Source organism: Dermatophagoides farinae, unplaced genomic scaffold, assembly GCF_024713945.1.
Source record: "Dermatophagoides farinae isolate YC_2012a unplaced genomic scaffold, ASM2471394v1 contig1, whole genome shotgun sequence".
NCBI lineage: Eukaryota > Metazoa > Arthropoda > Arachnida > Sarcoptiformes > Pyroglyphidae > Dermatophagoides > Dermatophagoides farinae.
Window position 1 is genome coordinate 129,452 of NW_027461514.1, and position 24,370 is coordinate 153,821.

The following is a 24,370-nucleotide window of genomic DNA, read 5'->3' on the forward strand; positions in this document are numbered from 1 at the left end:
ACGCCTTTTAGTAGCTCAATTTATTTGGAATAATTTTATGAGTGAATCAAACGAATCTCAAGTTTGTTCGTTGTGTAAATTTCCATTTACGGCGCCAAAGTCCACTTTATCCGATTTAATTGAACGAGTCGAAGATTTCGACATGAACAAAAAAATTGAATCGAAACCAGTGTTTGTTCCGGAGTATTCAAGTCGAACGACGTATAAATTTAAAAATTCGTATCGTATTTTTAATAAGCATTCCACAATGAATTAATTTTTACGGCTAATCAACTGTAGTGCGCATAACTTTTTAATTTTAGCATAAGTGGAACACAGTACCTAATGTATAACCAGCTATGATAACTTTTAAAATTTGGGTAATATTCACACACTTCGTTCAAAGTGTAATGATATGAATAATTAACCAATGACACAACCTCTCAGACGAGAGAGTAAATCTTCATATCTTTCGAAATCGCAATGAGAGAGTTGTTTTGGTAACGTTCCCAAAACACGTTGTTCAAACCTGGAATCTGAAACTTCGAAGTAATGATGTATTCTTTTTTTGTTTTTTGAGAAATTATAAATAGAGTCTCCTCAGTAGAAACAGCAATAAGCGCGCCGGTAAAATCGGAGCAAATAGAAACTACTGGAGATTCAACGTCTAAAACTGTAACGATAACACACTTCCTTAAATCCCAAAAAACGATCTGACCAGAATCAGTTCCAGCAATCAAAATGTAACCAATTTCGCTAAAACAAAGTGTTGTATAAGCACTTGAAACGGCTTCAGACTTTAAAGTGGCAATTATTTTTTCTGTAATAATGTCGTGAACAAAAATAAATGAACCAGAATAACTGACTATCAAATTACCGTCCGGTTGGAACACCACGTGTTTACCGAGTTTCACGCTATTCTCTGATTTTAGTTGAAAAAAACTGGTTTTGCCGGTTAAAGAATACAGTAAAATTTCGCTATCAATTCCGTGAAGCATTACAACATATTTCATAGGGTGAATTACGACTGATATTTCGTTCGAACCTGATATTTTAAAAGAAGTCAATAGTCTTAAAGAGAGAGTTTCTTCTTTCGACTGCCAAATACATCTTTTCTGTCCATCTATAAAAAAACCGGGATGATTTTCGATATTTTTGTTGTTTGGATCTACAAAAATATCTACGATTCCGTCTTCGTGCGCAGCAATGATATATATAGCTGACTCTAACTCCGTAAAACCAGAGTTTACTTCGGTTAGTTTTTCAAAAAAAGATTTTGACATTGACACTAGATCTTGATAGAGCACAAATTTCAATTCGGATATTTTAGATTTAACGGATCCCGTAATTGAATAAACAGTTTGTTTCTTTTGAACATCAAAAAACAAAACAGCACCGGAAGTAGAACCGCATAGTACCAACCCTGGAACTAAATTTTCTTTGTGTGTGCAATAGCCGATCACATCTGCACGGCATACTTCGTCTGGAAGAAAAATTGGCTCGCTGACAAAAGAAGGAATAATGTATCTCGCATTTTTCCTCGATTTTCTGTCATTAAGTAATACCAAAAATGTCTCTTTAACATCAGCAACAAATTTTTCTTTGACTTGAGTTTTATCAACGGTATCAATAGATCGATTGTTTGTCCTTAAATCTTCGAGTTGAGCTTTCAACTCGTCTATTTCCTGTAGTTTATCAGCTATCAATTGTGTGGCTGAGTCCTTAAAATACAAAAGCTGCGTAACCATTTGCTTGGCTTCGTCTCGTTGCTTACAGGCTGTGGCGTTTTCAGCAGACATAAGAGTAAACCTGGTGTTTATTTCGTCTAGCAAAGTACGCATTTCTTGGAACGCAAAGGCAGCTTTTGGTCGAATCACGTCCCTCTGTACTATGTTGATTAAATCAGAAAATTTCAAAGGTTTCCCACTTACAGGACAAGTGTCATTGTTTTTTAAATGATCAAGAATTGCTGATTTTTCAAAAATAAATCCGTCTAAAATTTTTTTTTAAATTTCAAACACGAAGAACGTACCCGGAGAAATAACAGCATCTTTAGGAATTAAACCTGTAATTTGGCATACTAACATATTAACGAAACTTTCTTTTTATATTACACGTAATTATTATTAAATATAAAAAAAAAGATTTTAACTTTTTCACTATATCAGTTTAATAGTTCAATATTATCATATTTTCAAATAGTAATTATTTTATCATCAATCTACAAATTCGAGATAGCGACCACACTAATTATCAAGTTAGATTATTCGCATTTATTTTAATTATGACAATTTATTTATCCTTATTTAAATAAATTTAATTAAAACCAGTACAAAAGCACCAATTTATATATGAATTTTATGAAATGTACATTTAAAAATAGACGATATGATACGAAAAATTTGAACACATACAATATTTAAAACATGCCATATAATACTATATACCCGTAATTAAACATTATCATTTATCAGCTGATGATAAAATTCGCTAAACATTCTGGCAGCAACGGGCCAATGCTCATTAATGTCTATGTCTGTCTGTATGGTCAAACAAGTGTCCAAAGAGCGGAAGTGACTAATGATGGATTTGCATTCGTACTCAAAACAACGTAAACGCTTTTTCAAGGTTTCCAAATTATCGTCAATTCTACCAGAAGATTCACCTCGTTTCAGTATCCTTTGAATGATTGTTTGTGTATCACACTCAAATACTAAACAACCTATATGTTTGATATTGCTTAAATCTGAGTTGTACCAGCAATCAAAGTTTTCTTTGTTTCTTGGAAAACCATCGATTAAAAACCCTTTGTACTGGTCGGCACACATTCGTATTTTGTTTAAAAGTAAGTTTACCGTAATGTACGCTGGCACTATTGCGCCTTCAGAGATGCAATCGTTGATTAGTTTGGAATATTCCGTATCCGGATGCTTTGCTTCTTCTCGAAGTAAATCACCAGCGCTTAAGTGACAGAAGTTGAACGCTTCTGCCAATCTAGTGCAATATGTACCTTTTCCTGTTCCAGGAGCACCGAGGACGAAAATTACGCAATTAATAGTTAATTCTGAAGGCTTTGTCATTTTATAAGTTTTCAATAAATAAATAATTGAAATAAAATATGATCAATATTTGATGACAAAAAAATATGCGCCGTCGATCTAATTCCTTTTATTTTTATTTACTAAAAAAAAAATTAACTTACACAACGATGTAAAGTGTGGAAAACTTTTAATTAATAAACTATTTTTGTTCCTGCTTGTGTATTGCTTGTATTTATATCGAATTTAATTTGTTTGTAGCGGTAACAGTAAGCTTATTTAGTTTATTTTAAAAACACAATGTTCATCGTAAGTTGATGGTCTGTTGAAAAATCGTAATCCAGTTAACAGTTTTATTTTGTCGTTGCTATAATTTTAGGTCATTACGTCTATAATCACAAATATTACTTAAAGAATTGTTTATTATATTTCTTAGCACGGATAATTGTTGAGTAATTTCTGTTAAAGCTAAATTTAAATTTTGCATGTCATTGCTCGACGCTAGCGCTGTTTTGTAAACTTCATTGTCAATTTCTTGATCTGATTCAAGTGAGTGAAATACACTATTAGACGATAAAAAATCTGACTCCAATATTTCGCAGCTACCTAAAGTTAAATCATCAACTTGTTCTTTTAATACAGAGGAAAAACGAAGGTTTGCGTTATGATTCTGGATACCTGACTTGTCGCTTAAAAAATTATTTTGTCGGGTTGCATTCGCGCAATTTTCTCTGATTTGAAATTCGTTTTTACAAGGCTGTAAATTATTTACAGAATTTCGTACAGAAAAATTGCCTTCCGAAAAATAAGCAGTATCATCAATTGAAAAAATGCTTGAAGACTGAAAATTAAAATTTCGTGGTTCAAACAACAAACCATTATCTTTTGAACTTCTACTGTAAAGATGGCCAACGTTAACCGATTCGAGATTGTTATCGACATAAGCCGGACTATTGAGAAAAGTTTTTTGCGGCACACCGTTGATACTCAATCGATCCTTGTACCGAGAAGAAAATTCAACGCATCTGTCACTATCAATTGATAATTCTTCTCCATTAATGAAGATATCAGAGTTGGATAATCTATTTTTTGAAAACTTATGAGAAGGTTTTTTGTGGTTGTTCGTCAGTATAGAGTTAGCAAAAGCAACTTTTTGCTGTTCATTGTCTTGCACAGGAGAGGTTTGCTGCTTCTGTGTGTAATTATATGTAGGAATCGAAGGAGTAAGACAAAAATGGTTATGAATGTCTTTTGCTTCATATTGCAAATAGTTTTGTTCTCGCTGATCGGTTAAAGCTAAACGTGGATATGCGATTTGTGCGTCGTCTGGTTGTACAATTCTCGGACTTGCAGTAAAATTGATGTGTGAAACCGGTTTGTCCTGGTTTGAAATGTTGTAAACAAACTTGTTACACTTGTCCGCATCTTTACATGCTCTATGGTTCTGCAGTAAGTTGGATTTTTGAAACCAAACATAATCGTTGACAGTGCAAAACTCTTCCAATCCGCAGCCAAAACATTCTTCAATACAATTGCAATGGTTATTCATGACGTTAGCAGTTGCTGCACTACGGATACCTTCAGTGATAAAAGCCTTCCTAAGATAAATTACGCCTTTTCGACACAAATAAGATCCTATCTTAGTAAAGAAAGACAAACATGGCATTTTATGGCTTCATTAACGAAGAAGAAAATTATATCCATGCACCATCTACTTTAATTTACGCTTACGCTTTTCATCTGGGGCATTAATATTGCCCTGAGAGTAAAAATCTTGAAAAATTTTGACTGCTCTGTCTGCAAAAAGCCCTTTATATACTTCAAAATCTGCGTTACATTTTTTAGCTACGTCGATAACAGTGCCACACCCTCCAAATTTTTCGTTGTCACAGCAAAATACACATCTTTTCACGCCAATTTGTTGTAAGAACGATGCACACATAATACAAGGCTCGCATGTTACAAACAAATCTACGTTCTTGGCACAACTTTTCCAGTTATCATAATTATTATTAAATAACTTCTGAAGCATCAATTTGAAAGCTACTATTTCGCAATGAGCTGTTGCATTACGACACTCGTTCGATTTGTTACCACTCTTGGCAAGTATTTCCTTCGTGTTTCGATCTACAAACAAGCAGCCTACGGCTACTTCTGCATTTTTACCTGCCTCTTCGGCCTGAAAAATCTCGCTTTTACGTACTTACAACTTTTAATGCTTCTTCTAGAAAAGCACACGCTTCTTCGTAAGTGTATTCAGAAGGATACTGCATTTCAATTCATACAAGTCATTTAATTTTACAAGTCTACCATCAAAAATCAAATTATCGAAATAAAAGTAAAGTTATTAAATTTTAAAAACTAATTAGAAAAAAAATGATTCTTTTTTTATCGGGGAACTTTAAATAATTTGTATTTTCAAACAAAATACGTATCGAATTTGGTTAAAAACTTGAATTGATCTATCGATCTTAAAAACTTGATGAATGAAGATAGAATGGAGACGTTTAGGAGATTCTTACTTTACAATTTCTGACGTATGTGATAATTTAACGCAGTTTACGGAAAACCTGTTAATTGACAAATTTCAACTGATCGAAAATCTCGACAAAAAAATCGTTTGGTTCAACCATTACTTATCGTTTTTCGCTTGCTTGCTCAAAAAACAAAACAAATATTTTTTACAACTTTACTCATGGACTGGAAAACTCAAAAATTCCCTCGTCTATGACAGCGTCAGCATAATACATGGAAATTGGATAAACGCAAACAATCTTATATTTCTGCAAGATAATGGCTTGCTGACGCAAATTTCGCTCAACAACTGGGAAGAAAAACTGTTTTCGAGTTCGATCAAGAAAATGCTCAACAGTTCTGCTGAAAAGACAGTTAACACTATTTCGATTGCCAAAATGACTGTCGACTGGTGTGTTGTAATCACAAACACCCAGAAGATTATTTGGTACAACTTTACCAAGAAAGATATAATAAAATACACGTTTGCGTTAAATTTCAAAATCATAGATCTCGTAATATTGTCGAAAGTTTCTCAAATAGCTTTACTATTGAGTGATACTGGAAGCTTGTACTTAATGAACGGGTCGAATTGTTTGGAACTAAAACTGCCGTTAGACCAAAACGAACCAGCATTCGTCGTCGACGTTACAATATCATTTCAATACAAATTGATCGCGCTGTATTTGAAGTCAAACAAATTCTATATTGCAAAATGCCAGGATATTCTGCAAATGAACAATGAAAGGGCTAGCAATTTACTGCCAGTCGTTCATTGCCAGCTGCCCTGTCAAAAAATCGACTATCTGCACTGGATTGGAGATCACGCCTTGGTCTTACAATCGTCCCAGGAAAAAAACAAAATTGTTTACATTGGAGGTTCTAAAGATAAATGGATAAGCTTATCAATCCCAGGTTGGCTGGCTATATCTGCAGATATAAATCTAAAAATTTTGTTTATCAACAAAATTCGGGTCATTAGTTACGCGTCGAAATCCTTTTTCAACGTTTACGGACCAGCTAGCAACCACGCTGCCGGGTTACTTTATTACAGTTTAACTAGAGAAAACGAGACCAGAAAAATTGAAGCAGTGAAAAATATTGAATTTCTTAACACGTCCTCACCAAGTTTAGATTCAATAGATACTCAACCGTCTAGCAAGTCGACCGATTCTTCTGACCGAATCGATTTTCTCCTCACGGACTCGTTCAGTAATTTCAACACACAAGACAGCGAATTGGTCGAAACTGACGAACAACACGTTGAAGATCTACTTAATATGTTTGACGAAAACAGCTTGATGGATATTTTAAAAAACTTGTTTGAAGCCTGCAAACAAGTTTTGTTTGTCAAACAACTGTCTGATTCTCTCAAAGTAATTCGCTTGACGCTAAATCAATTTGAACTCAAATACGGAGAACGGTATTCTAAGGAAATAAACGAAATGTCAGCGAGTTATTTTTTTGCGATGAAAATTTTCAACATCATATTGTTTCTACAAAAAGACTCAATTGGCATTTTCCTTAGTCCGGCTCAGTTTGTGGAAACCAAGATTCGGATTATTTTTTTCTACCTGCTAGAAAATGGTATGTTCAAAGAAGCTGCTGGACTGATTGACAAAATAAAGTATTTGCAGATTTCGAGTTACAAACCCCTGCTTAACGATATGTTTCGTAACAGATACACTTCGTATATCAATTATTATGAGGACAGGTTATTATCATCCAAGATCATCAACGAAAGTGACAACTATCCTGTAGAAAAAATAATTACGCATTCTACACAAGTGCAACGCTCGCTGCTGTGGCACTATATTGTGACACAAAAATACAACGCTTCCAGTTTTATTCTCGCAAACGAATCTGATCCTTTTATTTTGATTTATGCAAGCCAGTTGTTAAACAACACGCAAAGCGTCGTTGATTACGCTATCAAATATAACTACATCGACGCTCTCGATACCGTTCTCAAAAACATGTGCAGTTCGATGCAATACTACTTGCCGGAAAGTGATCACTTGAGAAACACCAAGTTTAACATCATTAATCTGTTTGAGGTAATGTATAAACTGATCGACAAATTTCATTTTGTGAACCTGCAGTTTTATCAAGTCAATCCTTCACGTCTCTACAACTACGTGTTCAGCAAACTCTATGAAATCATTCCTAAAGCCGTGGCCTTGCAAACTCTGGTGAAATCTGAAAACATCAAATCGCAAAATTCCAATACTAAATACAATAATTTCACTATAAACAAGTATTTAAATCAGATTCTTCCGGTGAACGGGCTTTTTACATCAGAAATAACTTGCTCAACCTTGATAAAAATAATTCTAATCATCGTTCAAAACACGAAGCTCAATGCCCAGTACGATGAAGGTATTAAGAAAAACTATTTGCTGCTAAAAACTAATGAAATTTATTCCAGCATTTTCAACATGTCATTTTTTTCTTCGAACAAAAATTTCAAAGAAAACGATTCTGTTATTAAAACCAGAATCATTGCCGAACTTAAAGCCCTCGAGGAAAATTTGTCGTCCAAAAAAAATTATAGCGGTTTCCTTAAGCGCTTAACTTCTACACTCAATATTCAAGCCAGACTCGACGAAAAACTTAATAATAACGTTTTTGGTCAAAATATCTTGCAAACTATAGAATCGATTTTTCTACAAAAAGACGTTTCGAGAGTGTGTGAGCTGATTAAAGAAATAAGTTCGGGATATCAAATTCCAAGTCTGACCGTTGTTTCTTGTTATTTCAAATTCTGTATAAAACAAGGATTAATCAATCAAGTTCTTCATATTTGCAAGATCCTGATTCGCAATAGCGAAATAGATAGAGTGAGAAATGGAGTTCCGAACAACTCAGAAGTATTGGTCAGCTCAGTCAAGTTCAAAAACACTTTTTTAGCGATGCGCAATACCATTAGTAACGCTTTTGCTACTGTCAAAACTCAATTCGTGCCTTTTTTACCTAGTGAGTCCGATCTTGAAGTTTCAATTGTTGAACACGAAGCGCTCAGTCTCAAAAACAAACGAGATAATACCCGTTCTTCGGAAGAAAAAAGACCGTCAAACGTAGAACTAACCAGTTCGCAAACCGAAAGTATCAGTAAAAATAAAAAGTACGAAATTCCACCAATCATACTCGAATTGCTAAGTAAGTCCAAGTTCCTGCCATCATACGCCGTCAAAATTTTGTCTTCAACAAAGATGAGATTGCTTTTATACTATTTGCTTCCGTACTGTGAAGCAAACTACCTTTACAACATATACAATGTTTACTTTGGATTTAATTCGATTGATCATTTAGAAGAACTCATTTTTAACATTTTAACACTTACAAAACGAATCAACGAACAACAATCGAGTATAGAGATTTCGCTGGAAATCAAAAACATGCATTCCATTATCAAAGAAGTTAACACAATGTCGATGTAACTTGCTTCTCATTCGTATTTCGTTTAGTGGTCCAGTACCGTGTGAGATTTTCCAACTCCGGTATAAGGTACCAAAAAAATGGTATCTTCATCCTTCATAAACGGGTTTAATAAATATTTCGAAGTATACCCCTGCTTTAACGCATCTGGAAATGATATTAAGCGAGACTCAGGATACACAGGGTAAATCGTAAGCAATGTTTTTTCTGCTATTTGTTTGCCATGTTTGTTCAAGTATGCGTCGAAAGGTGTTTCAGCTGTGAAGTTTGGATTTTCAATCGCTTCTTTTATTGAATGCGAAAAAATAAATTTCGTCAAACTGTAAGGCCATTCATTTAGGCTTAAAACTTCTTGATTCTGTTGTATTACGTCTTTCAACGAAGTTTCATAAGGATTATACCCTAACCGCAAATTTAGAATCTTGTCACTGGCTTCGGGCTTGGTCATATTAGTATTGATAATTATTTTACCAAGTTTTGCATCGATGCCAAGTGAAGAGTTTTCATACATTTCACTGAACTTTTGTTTAATTTGAGAGGCTATAATATTTTCTCTTGAAACTGTGGGATCGATTTGACGCAGGAAATTTATGTTATTTTCGTTCAAAATTGGCGCTAGTTTGCTAGAACCGAATGCTATTTTTTTAATTCCAACCAATGGAGTAGCTGTTTTAGTATTGTTCAAGATAGCCGTTTTATTTTTTCTTCGAACAATAATGGTATCTATTCTTTCGAAAAATGGCAAAGTTACATTTTTTTTTTCATTCTTCAGGTTCAAATCTAAAATTGACAATAGGAATGAACAGGATTTATTCGTGTCGAAAAACAAAGATTCTAAGCAGTCATACAAGATTTCAGACTTTCTACTGTTAACTGAATCGCTATTATCGTAAACTGACAGTATGTCCAAAATCGACGAAGAACTGGTTTTATCCAACTTCGAAGAAGCTTTTAAACTTGTTTCTCTAAGTATTGAAGTCAGATCACTTTCTTTGTTCTCATTAAAAAAAGAAAGTACTGGTTTAACGAGTGGGAAAACCGGCTCAGGAAGACCTATTATAGAATCAAAAAGTAATGAAACTATTATGTCATCCTTTTTTGAATTCAATATTTCGTCGAATTCAATTTCAAAGACTGAAACAGGCTCTGAAAACCTCAAAACTCCGACGTCTGAAAGTAATTTTGCGGATTTTGTCCACTTTCCGTAAAATTCAACGTAAATGTTTGAATCACGTAATTTGTGCTTAACGTTTCGATCTGCTAGTTCGTTAGAATTTTCGTCGACAGGTGTAAAGGTAAAATAAAACGGCTCATACTTGAAGCCGTTAATAACGCTTAGTTTTTTCGGAGCGTTTTGAGTGTTCGACGAGTAAAAGTTTTGAAATGTTTGTTGCATTTTTTTGTTCTTATTAATGTCGATTAATTCTAAATTTTTGCCTACTAGACTTTTAAATATTTGCTTGATTGATAAATATGTTCGCAAAGGCGTCAAAAACAGATTTTGGTATAAATATTCCCAGATAAACTTAACCGGCTTGTATTTGACAAATCTTGGTTCTTCTGAGCTGATGCTCGTAATGTTGAATATTGGTTTATCTGAATTCGGCAAGTATTCGCTGAGCACGCGTGACACAGACGAATTTCCTAAGATTTTTTTAAGTTGACTATTAACTAATTTTAATAACCCGACGAACGTTTTTTCCGGGGGGTCTTGTAAAATGTTATTCGCGTTGAGAAAATTCAACCTTTCTTCATTTGTGGCTAGTTTATATCCCAGTTCAGCAAGTTGAAGTTCTTTTGTGTAATCGTTTTGATTTATTTCAATTTTAGCTGGATTTATGCTTTTCGAGTAAGGAAAACCTAATTTTTTTTCTATATCAGCGATACTGTAGAAATTATTCTGATCAATCTGATATAGCGTTTTATATGGCTGTAGTCGATAGATGTCTAATTCTGGTTGAATGTTTTTATTTACCAGTAGACATTCAGTTTGGTTTTTGTCGCGATTTTGACTAGACACTTGATCTAAATTAGGAAAACTATCGAAGTTATTATTTGTGAATTTCGTAAAATATTTTGGATTAAATGTGTTGTAATGTTTCTGACGACTAAGTTCAGAATTTTCGTATATATCAATAAGTTCGGCGGTATCGGCACACTTGCTAATTGTTGAGTTTTTGATCTTGAAGTTCGGTTCGAATTCACTATTAACAAGTAAGGCTGTAAGGGCTGAAGCATCTAAAGTTCTAACTAATTCGTTCCAGCTATCTATATCATTTGTTAGTGTAAACTCGTCATTATCAATTACGATTTTCACACGGCGGTCAATAGGAAACTCCACAGTTTCTTCTTTTAAATAAATTTTTTTAGGTCTCTGATCGATCAATTGCAACCTGATGGACTCAGTAATCTCAGATACATCAGGTAACCCATAATACAAAACTTCTTCGATGGTTGCAAAATTTACGGCTGGGCAAAACGACCCGCTGAGGTTATTACAATTTCCGTAAAATTTCTCACCATGTTTATTCCGAGAGTTTACGTTGATTAAATCATTAATCGGGTAATAATAATCTGAAAAATCAGCTAAGAATTTTTTATCTCTCGGAAAACCAAGCTCAACGGTTTTTCCGAGTAAACTATATAAAAGAACAAATACAGGAATATTCATTGCTGCATTATTTAAAAATTATAAATTGACAATTATATTACGAACTAACTATATTTCAACCGAATATTAAAGACAAAAATATAAATACTTTATCAATCTATGTGGAAATGAAATTTTGCAACAATTTGTTTATCATGCACCACGAAAATTTGTTGCAAAACGGAATTTATGGTGAATTTAGCTAAATACCATTCTTCTCTTGACCCCAAAAGCCTGAACAAATATGAAGATTACAGTTTGGTAAGTACAAAACTGCTATTGCAACGAATCTAGGACTAATATCTCCGTTAGACTGGGATGCTTTTTCTCTATTATTTTATTTTAGGTAGCACAACACAAAAAGATCGCAAAACAAGTTTCAGGCGGAATTAAGAAAATCCGTGACTTATATGGTAGTCTAGATAAATATATTACCGCAGAAGACGAAGGCCTAGCCAGACAAGCAACCTCGTTGCTTAACGACATTGTTTATGAACAAAAAAAAACTATTTTTCAAATTGACAAACTAGTGACCGAACTGTTTATCGGGAATAACTATGAAGTGGCAATTTTAATTGACTTCTTGAAAGACTTAGACCAGCAACAAATACTAAAAAAAGTGGACCTCTTTAATGACATAACAGAGAAAGAACAGGAAAAATATTTGGTATGCTTTCTAAATTGCATGGAAAATGTACTAGAAATTGTGCTAAGCAAAGAAGAAATAAACAACGAAGGATCTATCAGCTTTTTTGAGTTCTGGGAGAGATTTCAAAACAACCCGCTGTGGACTAAAGTTTTAGAATTATCAATACTATTGGAGCTTTTGTCTAATCTAAACGTTAAAATTAACAAAATACTCAATCAGTTCGCGTGCAAGTTGATCGAGCCTAATCCTTACTATTCGTTTCGCTGTATTGAATATTTGCTGGAAAAATACCCAGATCTCAGGTACATTTCGTTTGCTGACGAACTTATTAAGCCCAAAATGATACAGTTCATCAACAAAATTATAAATAAACCTTAAGGTTAAAATATTTAGTTATGTATAAACCCGCAAACTTACAATTCTAACTTTTGGCTCGTTTAAATGTGTAGAGTTGTAAAAGGTGGAATCATTTGAGTAATTATCCAACACGGAAACGGGATTGAGCGCGGATGCCGTGTACTTATTAATTATCTGAACAGCAAGCGTAAAAGCTAGAGTTTTGATCGATTCAAGGTTCTGTGAGTACAGCACGCCATTGAGTTTGAATGATGTAAAGTCAAAAAACCCGATTTTGACGTGTATTTTGTTTGAATTAACGGGATTTACAACTAGTGAGTGGTGAAGTCTGATGCATTGATTTTCTAAATTCAACAAAATTTCTCCCAAGTTGTTTGTTGCAGAAAAAGTAATGGTGGAACCGGCTGATTTCTTTTCTTCGCTGCGTTTGTAGTAAAACAAACCGCTGCATATATTTATTATATTGAGGAAAGAAACACTTGTCGTGAAGTAGGACTTCAGCTCGTACACTTTCTGCAGCACTTCAAAATTGGTTTCGGCCGAAATGAGATTTTTCAACATTCTCTGTGTCGATTCACCGATTCCCAGTAGTTCCTTGGTGCTCAAGTTCAAACAGTATACAACAGAAAATTGCGGTCTCAAAATAAAGTTAGCTGATGGCTTGTTAATGCCACAACATTTTTTCGCTAGCGAGCGCGTCGTGGCGGCTCCTATCGTGCACTTTAAACCGCCTGTCAAATCGCTTATTTCCTGTACCAGCTTGTTGAGAAACGTTTCAAGCGAAACCATGCTTTTCCAGGCTGCGATGCAACTGATGTTAACACTCACTTCGTCTAATCCCATCGATATATAATTCCTGTCGTACTTTTGAATGAACTTAAAAAAAACCTTAGAAGCTTCCTCGTACTTTTCTATGTTGGGCGGTATTACAATCAAATTAGGGCAAAGTTCTTTTGCCTTGTGAATGGGTACGCCTACTTTGACGCCATACGCCCGTGCTTCGTAGGAAGAAGTGCAGAGCATGTGTTTCGTGCCTATGCCCACAGGCAGGCCTTTTAACGAAGGATTGTCGCGAATTTCCACTGCCGCAAAAAAACAGTTCATGTCGATGTGGATATAACAATGGTCGTGACACCATATCTCGCCTTCTTGCGGTTTGTAACTTTTCACATCAACACTTTGCATCTTTTGAAAAAACTGATCACTCGCACTGTAAAAGTTAGAGCAGTCTGTCAGCCCTTGCGGGTCGTGTTCCGGCGGACATTTGTAGTACGTCAGCAGAGACAAAACCGTTTGTTCAATTTTGCATTTATTTAAATTTTCGTACGACTTGTTTACCAGTAACTTGACTTTTTTAGTTTTTTTCCTTTCCAGAGCTGCAAGTGAACGTTTTAACTTCTCGTTTTTGAACTCTTTTAAATTGCTTTCATAGTCATTTGGCATCCTTGTGCAGAAATTTGGACAACCCAACACAGTTAGTCATTCGGATTTCGGAGTTGAGTAATTAGACTAATTTTGGATTAATTGACAAAAAAAAAAAATAATATTATAATTGTCCGTACTGCTCGCATCAGTTTTTGTAGAGCTTTCTGCTTAAACGAGCGTGAATTTTTTTATACTTGTTCATCCCATACAACTCGGTCATATTGTCAAAGCTGTCGCCGTTCGAGGATAGCTTTTGCCTGGATTTTGCGGGATTTTCGTCGGACGAAGACCTGACATCATCGATTTTGAAACCAGATTCGGGAATTGAGCCGTTGTTCTCACACTTTTTAATTCTACTGTAAAGCTGTTTTATGATTAGCACTAGATTGTCGATTTTGTTATCGATTATAGAAAGGCGTTCATCATAGCGATCGAAGCCAAGCTTCACATCGCAAACGGTGTTCGACTTCAAAACGGTTTTTTGCGGGTTTTCGTCATCGAATGTAATGTCGTTCGAAATATTACTATTGTAAACGTGTAAATTTTGACTAGGCGCTTTCGCCTGCTTTAAACTGAAAACTTCTTCGTTGTCAGTGGCTTTTGTAGGTCGTAGCTGCTCGGAACGCGCAACTCGGGGTTTTTCGCGATTTTTTAAGTCATCACTCAATTTTCGGTTTTTTTCGGGGTTTTGACTTGTAGTTGTGTCGATAACGTTGCACATAATGCCGTTTGAACAGTTAAAACCCTCAGTCATAAAATCAAAAACAAACGTTGGCGTCAAGTAGTTCTTCATTTCTTCCGGTGAAGTGTTGGACTCTTCGGAAGTGTTAGGCGTGTTTAAATTATTGTCTGATAACGGGGAGATAGTTGTATTTTTGTTATTGTTGTTTGTTTTAGATTCGTTGAACGAATTAATTGATAAGCCGTCAGATGAATTTTTTTGATTTTTCTCTGAGTTTGAACTTGTTTCCTGCTTACTTCTAGGTGTGATTTTTCGATTTGTGTGCAAGAAAGAGTTGAACTCTTTGATATAGTCGTTGAGTGGGTCATCGGGGTTTTTAATATTATTCTGACCCTTACAGTCAACCGGGTTCTCTTTGTTGGATGGTTTGGAAGCGGTTAATGAAGCTTCATTCGAACAGTCCAAATGAGACTTATTTGGAAATTTATTGTTTTCTGCACTGGTCAATAAAGAACGTATTCTTTGCTTGTCATAACGTTTCGAACGACTCGTAGACAACAATATACTCGACTGCGTGACTTCAGTTTTAGACTTGGAAGAACAGTTTTCAAAGCTACTTCGATTTGTATCCGACTTCTTGTCTGTTGTTTTGTCCTTGGTTGCTATCGTGTCTTTTGTGTCGTCGTCAGCATTTTCGTCCGAGGTGACAAGTTCTTTTGTGGACTCGAGTAGCATCTTTTTGCCTTGGTTATTTTTATTTGAAAAACTAAGCCATTTGTACAAATATTTTTGGTATTCTAAAACTTTTAATTTTTGACACACGGCAGCAGGCAACGTGATCGTACTGATATGCTTGCTAATATCCTGGTAAGTTGGCAAATATCCCGGAACATCCTTAAAATAAGGATGAATCAGAGCTCTGCCGACGGAATAGCGTTTGGTCGGTGAGAAGTCCAACAAATGCAGCATCAAATCGAATCCTTCAGGCGGCATAATTGACTCTAAGTTTTTGTATAATTCAGAAGACTCGATCGGCGTTGTGTACCGGATGGGAGAATATACTTCTGGGCATTTGAACGACTTGAGGGTTGCTTTTGATGGCATGCCTAGCAACCCGGTTATCAAGTTGAGTTGTTCCATAGTGGAACTGCCGCGAAACAAAACTGAACCCAAATACAACTCAGCCATAATGCAGCCCAACGCCCAAACATCCACAGCCTCGGAATATTCATTCATCCCAAGCAACACTTCAGGACTTCGATACCAACGAGTTGCCACATAGTCTGTCATCGCCATCAGCGATTCATCTACCACGGAATTTCGGGCCGGACGAGCCAAACCAAAATCGGCTAGTTTAATTTGGTATTGATCGTCAACTAAAATGTTGGAAGGTTTTAAGTCCCGATGAATCAAACCTCGACAATGCAGATCTCGTAAAGCCAGCAAGAGTTGATAAACAATCTGTGGAATCTTCTCTTTGTCGAGTTTTTTCTCTTTTAAAAAAACGCTCAGGTCGGATTTCACATATTCAAAAATCAAGTAAATGTCGTTGTTGTTAACAGCCTGAATGACCTCATAGATAGTAACGATGTGAGGCAAGCCTCGTAATTGCTCCAGTATTGTTACTTCACGTAAAGTTCGAACGGCGTCTTTTTCATTGTTGAACGCTTTGATGATTTTTTTGAGCGCCAAAATTTTTCCAGTCTCTTTGTTTTCGATTTTCCAAACTATTCCATAAGCCTAAAAGAAGGTGTCGTGCTTTTCAAGCGTGATATACCATATATTAAATGATAAATGTCATATTTAAAATTAAATGTAGAACAATTAAACTTTTTCAATTAAAAACATACCCCAGAACCAACTACTTCATGAATTTCATATTTTCTCAATACATGGTTGTCAATTGAATCATCCATAAATTTAAAATAAAAAAATTAAATTTGTAAAACTCTCGGCTTTTAATAAATAATTAATCTTGCTAATTAAATTTAATTTTATACTGATGTATCATGCAGATTAAAGAAAGATCGAACCTACTATATAACTTTCCCAGGTTTGTTTATGACTGGAACGTGGATGACTCCAAGTACTGGCGTAACACTGGAAAAAAAGTTGCTGTTATCAATATGATCGTTTCAGTGTTCACTATTTTTGTGTCTGGAGCAGTATGGCAAATGTGGGCTTCGTTGGCTCCGATCTTGCCTTACATCGGATATGACTTCACAATGAACCAGCTTTTCTGGATCGCTTCTATTCCTTCTTTAAGTGGCGCTACATTTAGAATAATTTACACTTTGCTGTACGGGGAAATGGCGAACAGAACGCTCAACACTATAATCACAGCCGTTATGCTTATACCAACGGCTTTGACGTCAATTGCTTTGATATACAATATTTCCTCCATGGCTTTTATATTGATGACCGCTGTTTTGTGTGGTGTAGGAGGAGGATATCTTTCTTTCAGTATGTCGAATATTACTGATTTTTTTCCAATTTCTAACAGAAGCTTTGCATTAGGTATAAACGGAGGAGCAGGCAACATAGGAATCATGGGCGCTCACCTTTGTGCTGGTATAGTCATTTCTTTACCCCCAATTTTGGGAAGCAAATATTTCGCAGAAAAATATGGAAATGTAGCTCCACAAAATCTGCCAATATTTTGGTTCATAATGTCCGCAATCGCAATAAGTTTAGTTTTTTTCTACACTACAAACATTAACACACACTCACAAGAATCTGCAGTGCTATACCAGATATGTGAATGCAATGACGAATGTAATCATTGCTTGTACAAAGGAATTCATAATCGCAAATTAAGTATGATAAAAAAGACATTTAATAAAAAAGATTTTTGGATACTGTCCTTCATGCTTACAGCTTCGTACGGAACGTTTCTTGGGTATTCAACGGCGTTTCCCTTACTCTCGAACATTTTTTTTCCCGAAAGCAATGCAATTAAATACGGCTGGTTAATTCCTTTCTGTGGGTCCATAGCTCGACCCATGGGTGGGTACCTCTCTGACAAAATTGGAAACGGAAACATGACCGTCCTCGCATACGTCAGTTTGATGTTCTGGTCAATTATCGTGCTGATCAGTTGCCCAAACACCAATGCTTACTCCTTTGGACTTAACGATGGACACTTCTTTCTCTTTTTGTTTAGCTGCATAATGCTTGCATCTAGCGGTGGTGTTGCTAATGGTAGTGTTACAGGAATCATACCTATAGTTTTTACAAAAATTAATATGAACAATGCTAGTCTATCTAATGAATCCCAAAAAATGTGGAAAGCAGAAGCTAGCAACCAAACTGCATTTGTAATTGGTTTATCGGCCGCACTCTGCGCATATGGTGGTTTTGCCATTCCGAAAATACATAACTACAGCGTATCATTTATTAATGGAATTGAATATTCAGTTTTCGGAATGATAATAATTTACTTCATTGCTTTGTTGGCAACTTTAAAATTTTATTTACGTTCAAAATAACGTATTATGCAATACAATTAACATTAATGTTTTTAAATAGATTGAAAAATCAGTAACTCTTCTATAAATTCAATATTTGTATCTTTGAAATCAATACAATCATTTTTACATGAAAAAACAAATAGCACTGAAAAATTAATTCTGCTGAGAATTTCTTCATATTTTGGATCATGTTCCGTTACAATGGATAAAATGGTCCCAATAACTTGACACTCAAAAACTCTCAAACTGCCGCATAACGGACAGTTTGGTGGGTTTCTTTTGCTTAAAACTAGATTCAGTTCAAGTCCTTTTAAATTAGAAGTAGTAAGCCAAAGGGGTTTACCACCATACTCGTAACGAAGAACTTGATTTGGACAAAGTTTTAAATGGTTATTGAATCTTATTAATATATCGTCTTCCTCTCTGTCAAGCAAACTGTCATCGATTTCGTCATCGCTGCACACATCTGAAACGACAACAGAAGACTTATTAGTACTATTCGTTTCACTAGAAGTATTTATTAGATCGTCAATATTGTAGTCTTCTTCTTCGAAGTCTAACTCATAACAAGGTAATATTTTTTGCGATATGATATTATCTTGAATTAGTTCTGTATGGGTAACAGCCTTTGTTTTAGGTTTTCTCAGTTTATTATTGTCAGCATTGTTGGAAACCTTCAAATCAGTTAGCATATTGATTAAATTCTCCATTGAACTGCCGGTTTCAGAAATCGACAATAAGCCATTTTTAGAAGCATCAAAAATAGATAATTGCGCTGTTTCATTTGAATATTCTGAAAAATTTTCTTTTTTGATTAAACAACGAAAAACTTTATATTTTGAACACTGATTGTTACAACCATCGTTCAAACAAACAAAAATTAAAAGTAACCGATCATAGGCGGGGGAATGTGAAGTATTTATTTGCATTAATAAAGACATCGTCTTTGAACAAGTCTTACAGACAAATCTCGGTATTTTCGAAAAATATTCATGAGATACACTCTTTAAGAAGTGTATTTAACTTTGATACTTACAGGGATTCCTCCGAATTTGTTAAAAATGAGAGGATAAAGATGTGTGTCTTTAAGTTTTTTTCCGATAAATCCTAGCTCCATTTCATTATGTAAAAAATATTTAGAATATTTTTGGCTAATTCAAACCTGGTTCTGGAAAATGAAGAAGCTCGCACAAAAAAATTATTTATTCAAATTTATTTCTATTAAAAGAATTGTGTGAAATTATTGAAATTTGTAGGAATACTAAATAATTTTTTAATTATTCAGCGAATGGTAAACGTTCATATAAAAACATACTAAAACTAAATTTGTAAATAATATAAGATATAGACATGTTTATTCAGAAATCTGATAAGTACTATGAATTAATCTCAAAAATAAGAAATTACGCAAATCGCGTGGCAAAATCACAAAGATTGATTTACATTATAACTGGTTATCCAGGTGTAGGAAAAGGAACTCACGTGCAGTGGTTATCCAAAGATTTGAACCTATTTCCTATTTCTACTGGTGATATTATTCGTAGAAAAATAAAAAAACCTAAAGAACAATCTAGTTCATTTGAGTTACAAATTATTGACAAGATGAACAAAGGTGAATACATTACAGATGATCTGGTGATTAAAATGGTTGAAGACGAGCTTAAAAATATTCCTGGATCATTAGGAATTCTTTTTGATGGATTTCCCCGTACGCTTAATCAAGCCAAGGCTTTGACAGAATTACTGCGTAAGTACAATTTGGAAGTAACTTTGGTGTTCTTTTTAAAAGCTTCAAAAGAAACAGTAAAAAGAAGAATTTGTGGAAGATTAATTCACGAACCATCTGGCAGAACATATCATAAAATAACTAGACCTCCTAAAGTGGCCGGTTTAGACGACGTGACTCATGAACCATTAAGTCAGAGATCAGATGATAAACCAGAAATAGTAGAACAACGAATCAAAGTTTTCAATGAAACTGTCACTGATGTGTTGTCTTATTACGATAATCTAAACATACTTATTACTCTAAACGCAGATGAGGAATATAACGAAGTACGTGCTGATATCGAAGATTTGTTCTATCTAGCTAATCGGTACAAAAGTCATGACGGCAATTAAACACTTAACATTTTTTTTCTAAACCAATAGGATTCTTTTTACCTTTGGTAATATCACCATAGATCTAGCTGGTTTATTAGAAATTAAAAAAAAATAAGGTAAAATAAATTAAATAACTCTTCAGGTATTTTAGTTAATATAATTTATAAGTAGCCATTGTCATAAGTTACTTTATTGAAAAACGGGATATATTTACCATAGTAAAGTGAAAAGTTGAAGTGCTGAAGAAAATATTTATTTTATACATAAGTGACTTTGGATAAAAAATTAGTAGAATTATTCTTTGAAGTTTAATAATTACACTCACTCTTTGTTTAAGTTCTTCAGATTAATAAAATCAAGTTAACTGAATTTTTAGATTAGTTATAAACTTAAGATTAAAGAATTCTATTTTAGTTATCCTAGTATATTCACAAACTATAGCGACTATTCTTAATGAGTTCGAATTCTTCTTTACAAGTAAACGAAGAAAAATGTACTCATCCCATTGTTGTAGACGGATTATGTTCATATTGTTATGATGTAATTAACATACATATACATCGTGTCAAAAATAATCACGAGTCATACATTGGCATAAATGAAACGAGCAAACCAGACGAAGCTATTTTGATATCTCAATCTGAATCTAGAAACTTGGCTCAACAAGAATTAAATCAAACGATACAAGATAACAAATTATTTCTTATTATAGATTTGGATCACACCTTGATTCACGCTACGAACAATCCAATCACATTAACCACACACGCTTTAAATACTTTGCCGCTTTCTGAAATTTTAAAGCTCGACGTAGTTTCTAATGGCGAGTTTGCAATTTCAATAGATAGTTTAGAAACTGATGTTTTTGTTGATGACAAAAACGCCATCTATTGCGAAGACGAAGAAATGACTGATCAAGTTAAAAAAGTTATCGAAACTATAGAGAATCAGCTTATCGAATCTTCTATCAATATGCCACCTTCTTATATGTTTGCCAGAATGCGTACGTTTTATAAGGTAAGACCTGGAGCTTTTGTTTTTTTAAGACGAATAGCTGAAAAATTCAAAATCGTTATTTTCACTGCTGGTGATGCTAACCACGCTGCTTGCGCGATGAAAATATTAGATCCGCAACGAAAATATATAACCAGAGCTTATTCCAGGTCTGATCTAAACGAACAAGGTATGAAGTCTATCAAAAAAGCTTTCCAGTTAGCGCATCCTTATTGTTTAGTTGTTGACGACACTTTGGAAATTTGGGACGAGCAAAAACAAGTTATGCCGTGCTACCCTTATGTTTATTTCCAAATGGCCGACCATTTTCTTCTGCGAGAATCTAAGTGTTCGTTCGACTATCGTAGCATAGCGGAACGCTACTCTTACTCTACTTACTTTCCACTCAGCTTGGCTTACTACTTGGAGAGCTATTACAAAATCAAATTCGAAGATTTAAACATCAATACGGATCAACCAGTCGCCTACATTATTAAAGACTTGTGGGAAGAACAAAGAATTGCAGAACGATTCAACACTCCTCTTCCCTTCTTGTTGGCAGACCGAGATTTACAACTCCAGAGTTTTTACCACGTACTTCTTATAGCGCATCACGTTTTCTTTACTTGCTCACACTGCCTCTTAGAAAATGTTTCACCAGGCGTAGAAGAAATTGCAGTCCCCACGCTAGACAACGTGCTCTCTTCTTTGAAGCAGTTTGTACTTACCGGAGTCGTGTTTTACATTCCTGCTGGGTACGAAACTATCCGAGCTAGTTCTTTGTACTCACTTGCCAGCCAGTTTGGAGCTATTTTCACTTCTCAGTATGACAGATCAGATATAACACATGTTTTGTTGACCAAACGACAGATTACCTCACAAGATCAAGAGAAATATTCTTATCCAGTAGTAAACACGGAATGGATCTTTTTTGCCTGTTTTCTGTATTGGAGACCGCCAGATGATTTAGGTAGAAATGTTTCTTACAGATCTATTTTCGATCTTGTCCAAATTCAAGAAGATATAAACAACACGTCTAAAGAATATTGGCCCGAGTACGACGGCACGCGCTTTTTAGAAAACTCCACGGTAGATCCGGAGATTTGTTCCAAAGATCCAGATTTAATTTACGAAGATTACTCTAGAGATAAAGTATACGATAAGCAAAATTTGTATAATAACCTGCGGCACGTCATTAAAGAAGTCGAAGAACGTCGAAAAAAAACTGGCATTTATTCAGATTCCGGATTGAAGATGCTGTGCTCTAAATTGCCGCGAAAGCGAAGACATGACGATCCCTTAATTCAAAAACATATGTATAAAATTAATTATAACAACTGGTTCAAACATCACAATTATAGCATCGACGTAATAATTAGTCACATCATTTCAAAAGAATACAAACTGTCAAAAAAGGTGTTTAACGATATCAGCAAAAACTTTGAAGATCTAATAATGGAAGGTCTATAGTGTTTTAGATGTTTTAATATTAAAATTACATTTAAACATACCGGAAAACATAAAATTGTTTATCTATATACGAATAAGTAATAACAATTTTAAATAAATTGTATATCTGTTGTCTGTTACAAAATCATGGGATGAGGCGTTTAGGGTCTCTTGGAAACATGGAAACTTTTCTTATGTTGGGCAGCCCTAAAAACAGCATGACAACTCTTTCCAAACCGATTCCACATCCGCCGTGCGGAGAAACGCCATATTTGAAACTGTTGACGTAGGTCTTAATAGTTTCCGGATCGATTCCGACGCGAACAGCGGAATCGTAAAGCGCTTTTGAGTCGTGGATTCTTTGAGCCCCGCTAAGAATTTCTTCTCCGCGCATGAAGAAATCGTAACTGCGACTGAACTTGGGGTTTTTGGGGTCTGGCATAGTGTAGAATGCGCGCACAGTGGTGGGATACTCCGTCATGTAGTAGAAATCAGACCCGTAGAGTTCCTTGACAATATTTCCGAGCGCCTTTTCTTGCTCCGTATTGATGTCAAAGTTCTCTATGCACTCCGGAATTTCAAATCCTCTTTCTCTCAACATGTTGCAACCTTCAGCAAAAGTGAACTTGACGACACGTTCCTGACCGTTTTTAGTGTTGTAGGGAACAAACGGCTCGACCGAGTAGTGGCTGTTTAAAAACGAAATTTCGAGCTCAAAGTGCTCTTGCAGTTTTTTGAAAATGTACAACAACAAGTTTTCAATCATGTTTAGCACTTCTTTGTAGTCTTCCAAAATGGCCATTTCAAAATCCAGTCCAGTGAACTCACACAAGTGACGGTGCGTGTTGGAGTTTTCCGCTCTGAAAACCGGACCTATTTCGAAAACGCGATTCATGTCACCGCAAATCGCCATTTGTTTGTAAAGCTGGGGCGACTGTGCCAGAGAAGCTTTTTGAGAGAAATAGCTTAGTGTGAACACGTTCGACCCACCTTCGCTGGATCCTCCCAGCAATTTGGGCGAGTGGATTTCAGTAAAGTCGTTCTTGATGAGGAATTCACGGAAAAACATGCAAACACCATGAGATATTCTCAGTATCGCTTGTGTGGCTCGAGTTCTCAAATCGATGAACCTAGAGTCAAGTCTGGTGTCTTGAGCTACGATGATCGAATCTTTTTCATATTCGTTTCTGTTGGCGTCCCGCATCAGAAATGGCATGGGCTCTTCACATAGTGAAATACAAAACAGTTTATTGATGTCTATCTCTATTTGTTGAGTCGCGCTCTTTATCGCGACTTTAGGGACTTTAACGATACCAAGCACGTCTACAATCGACTCTTCGGGGATGCTGGCCGCGTATTTGTAAAACTTGTCGCTTTCTTCAGATTTGTCACTGCGAATAACACATTGGACTGTCCACAATTTGAACCTGAGAATTAGAAATATCAAATGTTTGCTTACGACACGCTTCTCATACAAACGTCCTCTAATCCAAACCTCGGCATCGGACAATGTGCTGTCTAAATCGTTTATCTTTACAAATTCGCGTTGTACATCGACTGCCGTGTCAACCAAATTCAAATAACCGTATCTACTGTTTGCGACCGATGAGACTTTCGATTGCT

The 24,370-nt window shown here is 35.2% G+C and overlaps 3 protein-coding genes and 1 pseudogene across 3 annotated transcripts; 1 reads left to right on the forward strand and 3 right to left on the reverse strand.

Annotated features, from left to right (window-relative positions):
• Positions 1–2,432: 2,432 nt before the first annotated feature.
• Positions 2,433–3,059, reverse strand: LOC142597872 (UMP-CMP kinase-like). The gene has a single exon (XM_075734889.1). It carries the CDS (start codon positions 3,057–3,059, stop codon positions 2,433–2,435), a length of 627 nt encoding a protein of 208 aa, XP_075591004.1.
• Positions 3,060–12,161: 9,102 nt separating this feature from the next.
• LOC142597873 (extracellular signal-regulated kinase 2-like) lies at positions 12,162–16,648 on the reverse strand. Its single transcript, XM_075734890.1, has 3 exons — positions 16,583–16,648; positions 15,814–16,472; positions 12,162–12,246 (listed from the first exon to the last, which is right to left on the reverse strand). Exons 1-3 carry the CDS (start codon positions 16,646–16,648, stop codon positions 12,162–12,164), a joined length of 810 nt encoding a protein of 269 aa, XP_075591005.1.
• Positions 16,649–19,552: 2,904 nt separating this feature from the next.
• Positions 19,553–20,323, forward strand: LOC142597874 (adenylate kinase-like). Its single transcript, XM_075734891.1, has one exon. The coding sequence runs from the start codon at positions 19,553–19,555 to the stop codon at positions 20,321–20,323; it is 771 nt and encodes a 256-aa protein (XP_075591006.1).
• A 2,508-nt stretch (positions 20,324–22,831) lies between these two features.
• On the reverse strand, positions 22,832–23,866 carry LOC142597866 (aspartate--tRNA ligase, cytoplasmic pseudogene; annotated as a pseudogene).
• Positions 23,867–24,370: the final 504 nt, after the last annotated feature.

Coding starts and splice junctions, on each gene's coding strand:
- LOC142597874 (XM_075734891.1), top strand. CDS start 19,553: ATGTTTATTCAGAAATCTGATAAGTACTATGAATTAATCTCAAAAATA.
- LOC142597873 (XM_075734890.1), bottom strand. CDS start 16,648: ATGGATGATTCAATTGACAACCATGTATTGAGAAAATATGAAATTCAT. Junction 16,473..16,582: donor ATGAAGTAGTTGGTTCTGGG/GTATGTTTTTAA, acceptor ACCTTCTTTTAG/GCTTATGGAATAGTTTGGAA. Junction 12,247..15,813: donor CCATCAAAAGCAACCCTCAA/GTCGTTCAAATG, acceptor ATGTCATTAAAG/AGGTCCACTTTTTTTAGTAT.
- LOC142597872 (XM_075734889.1), bottom strand. CDS start 3,059: ATGACAAAGCCTTCAGAATTAACTATTAATTGCGTAATTTTCGTCCTC.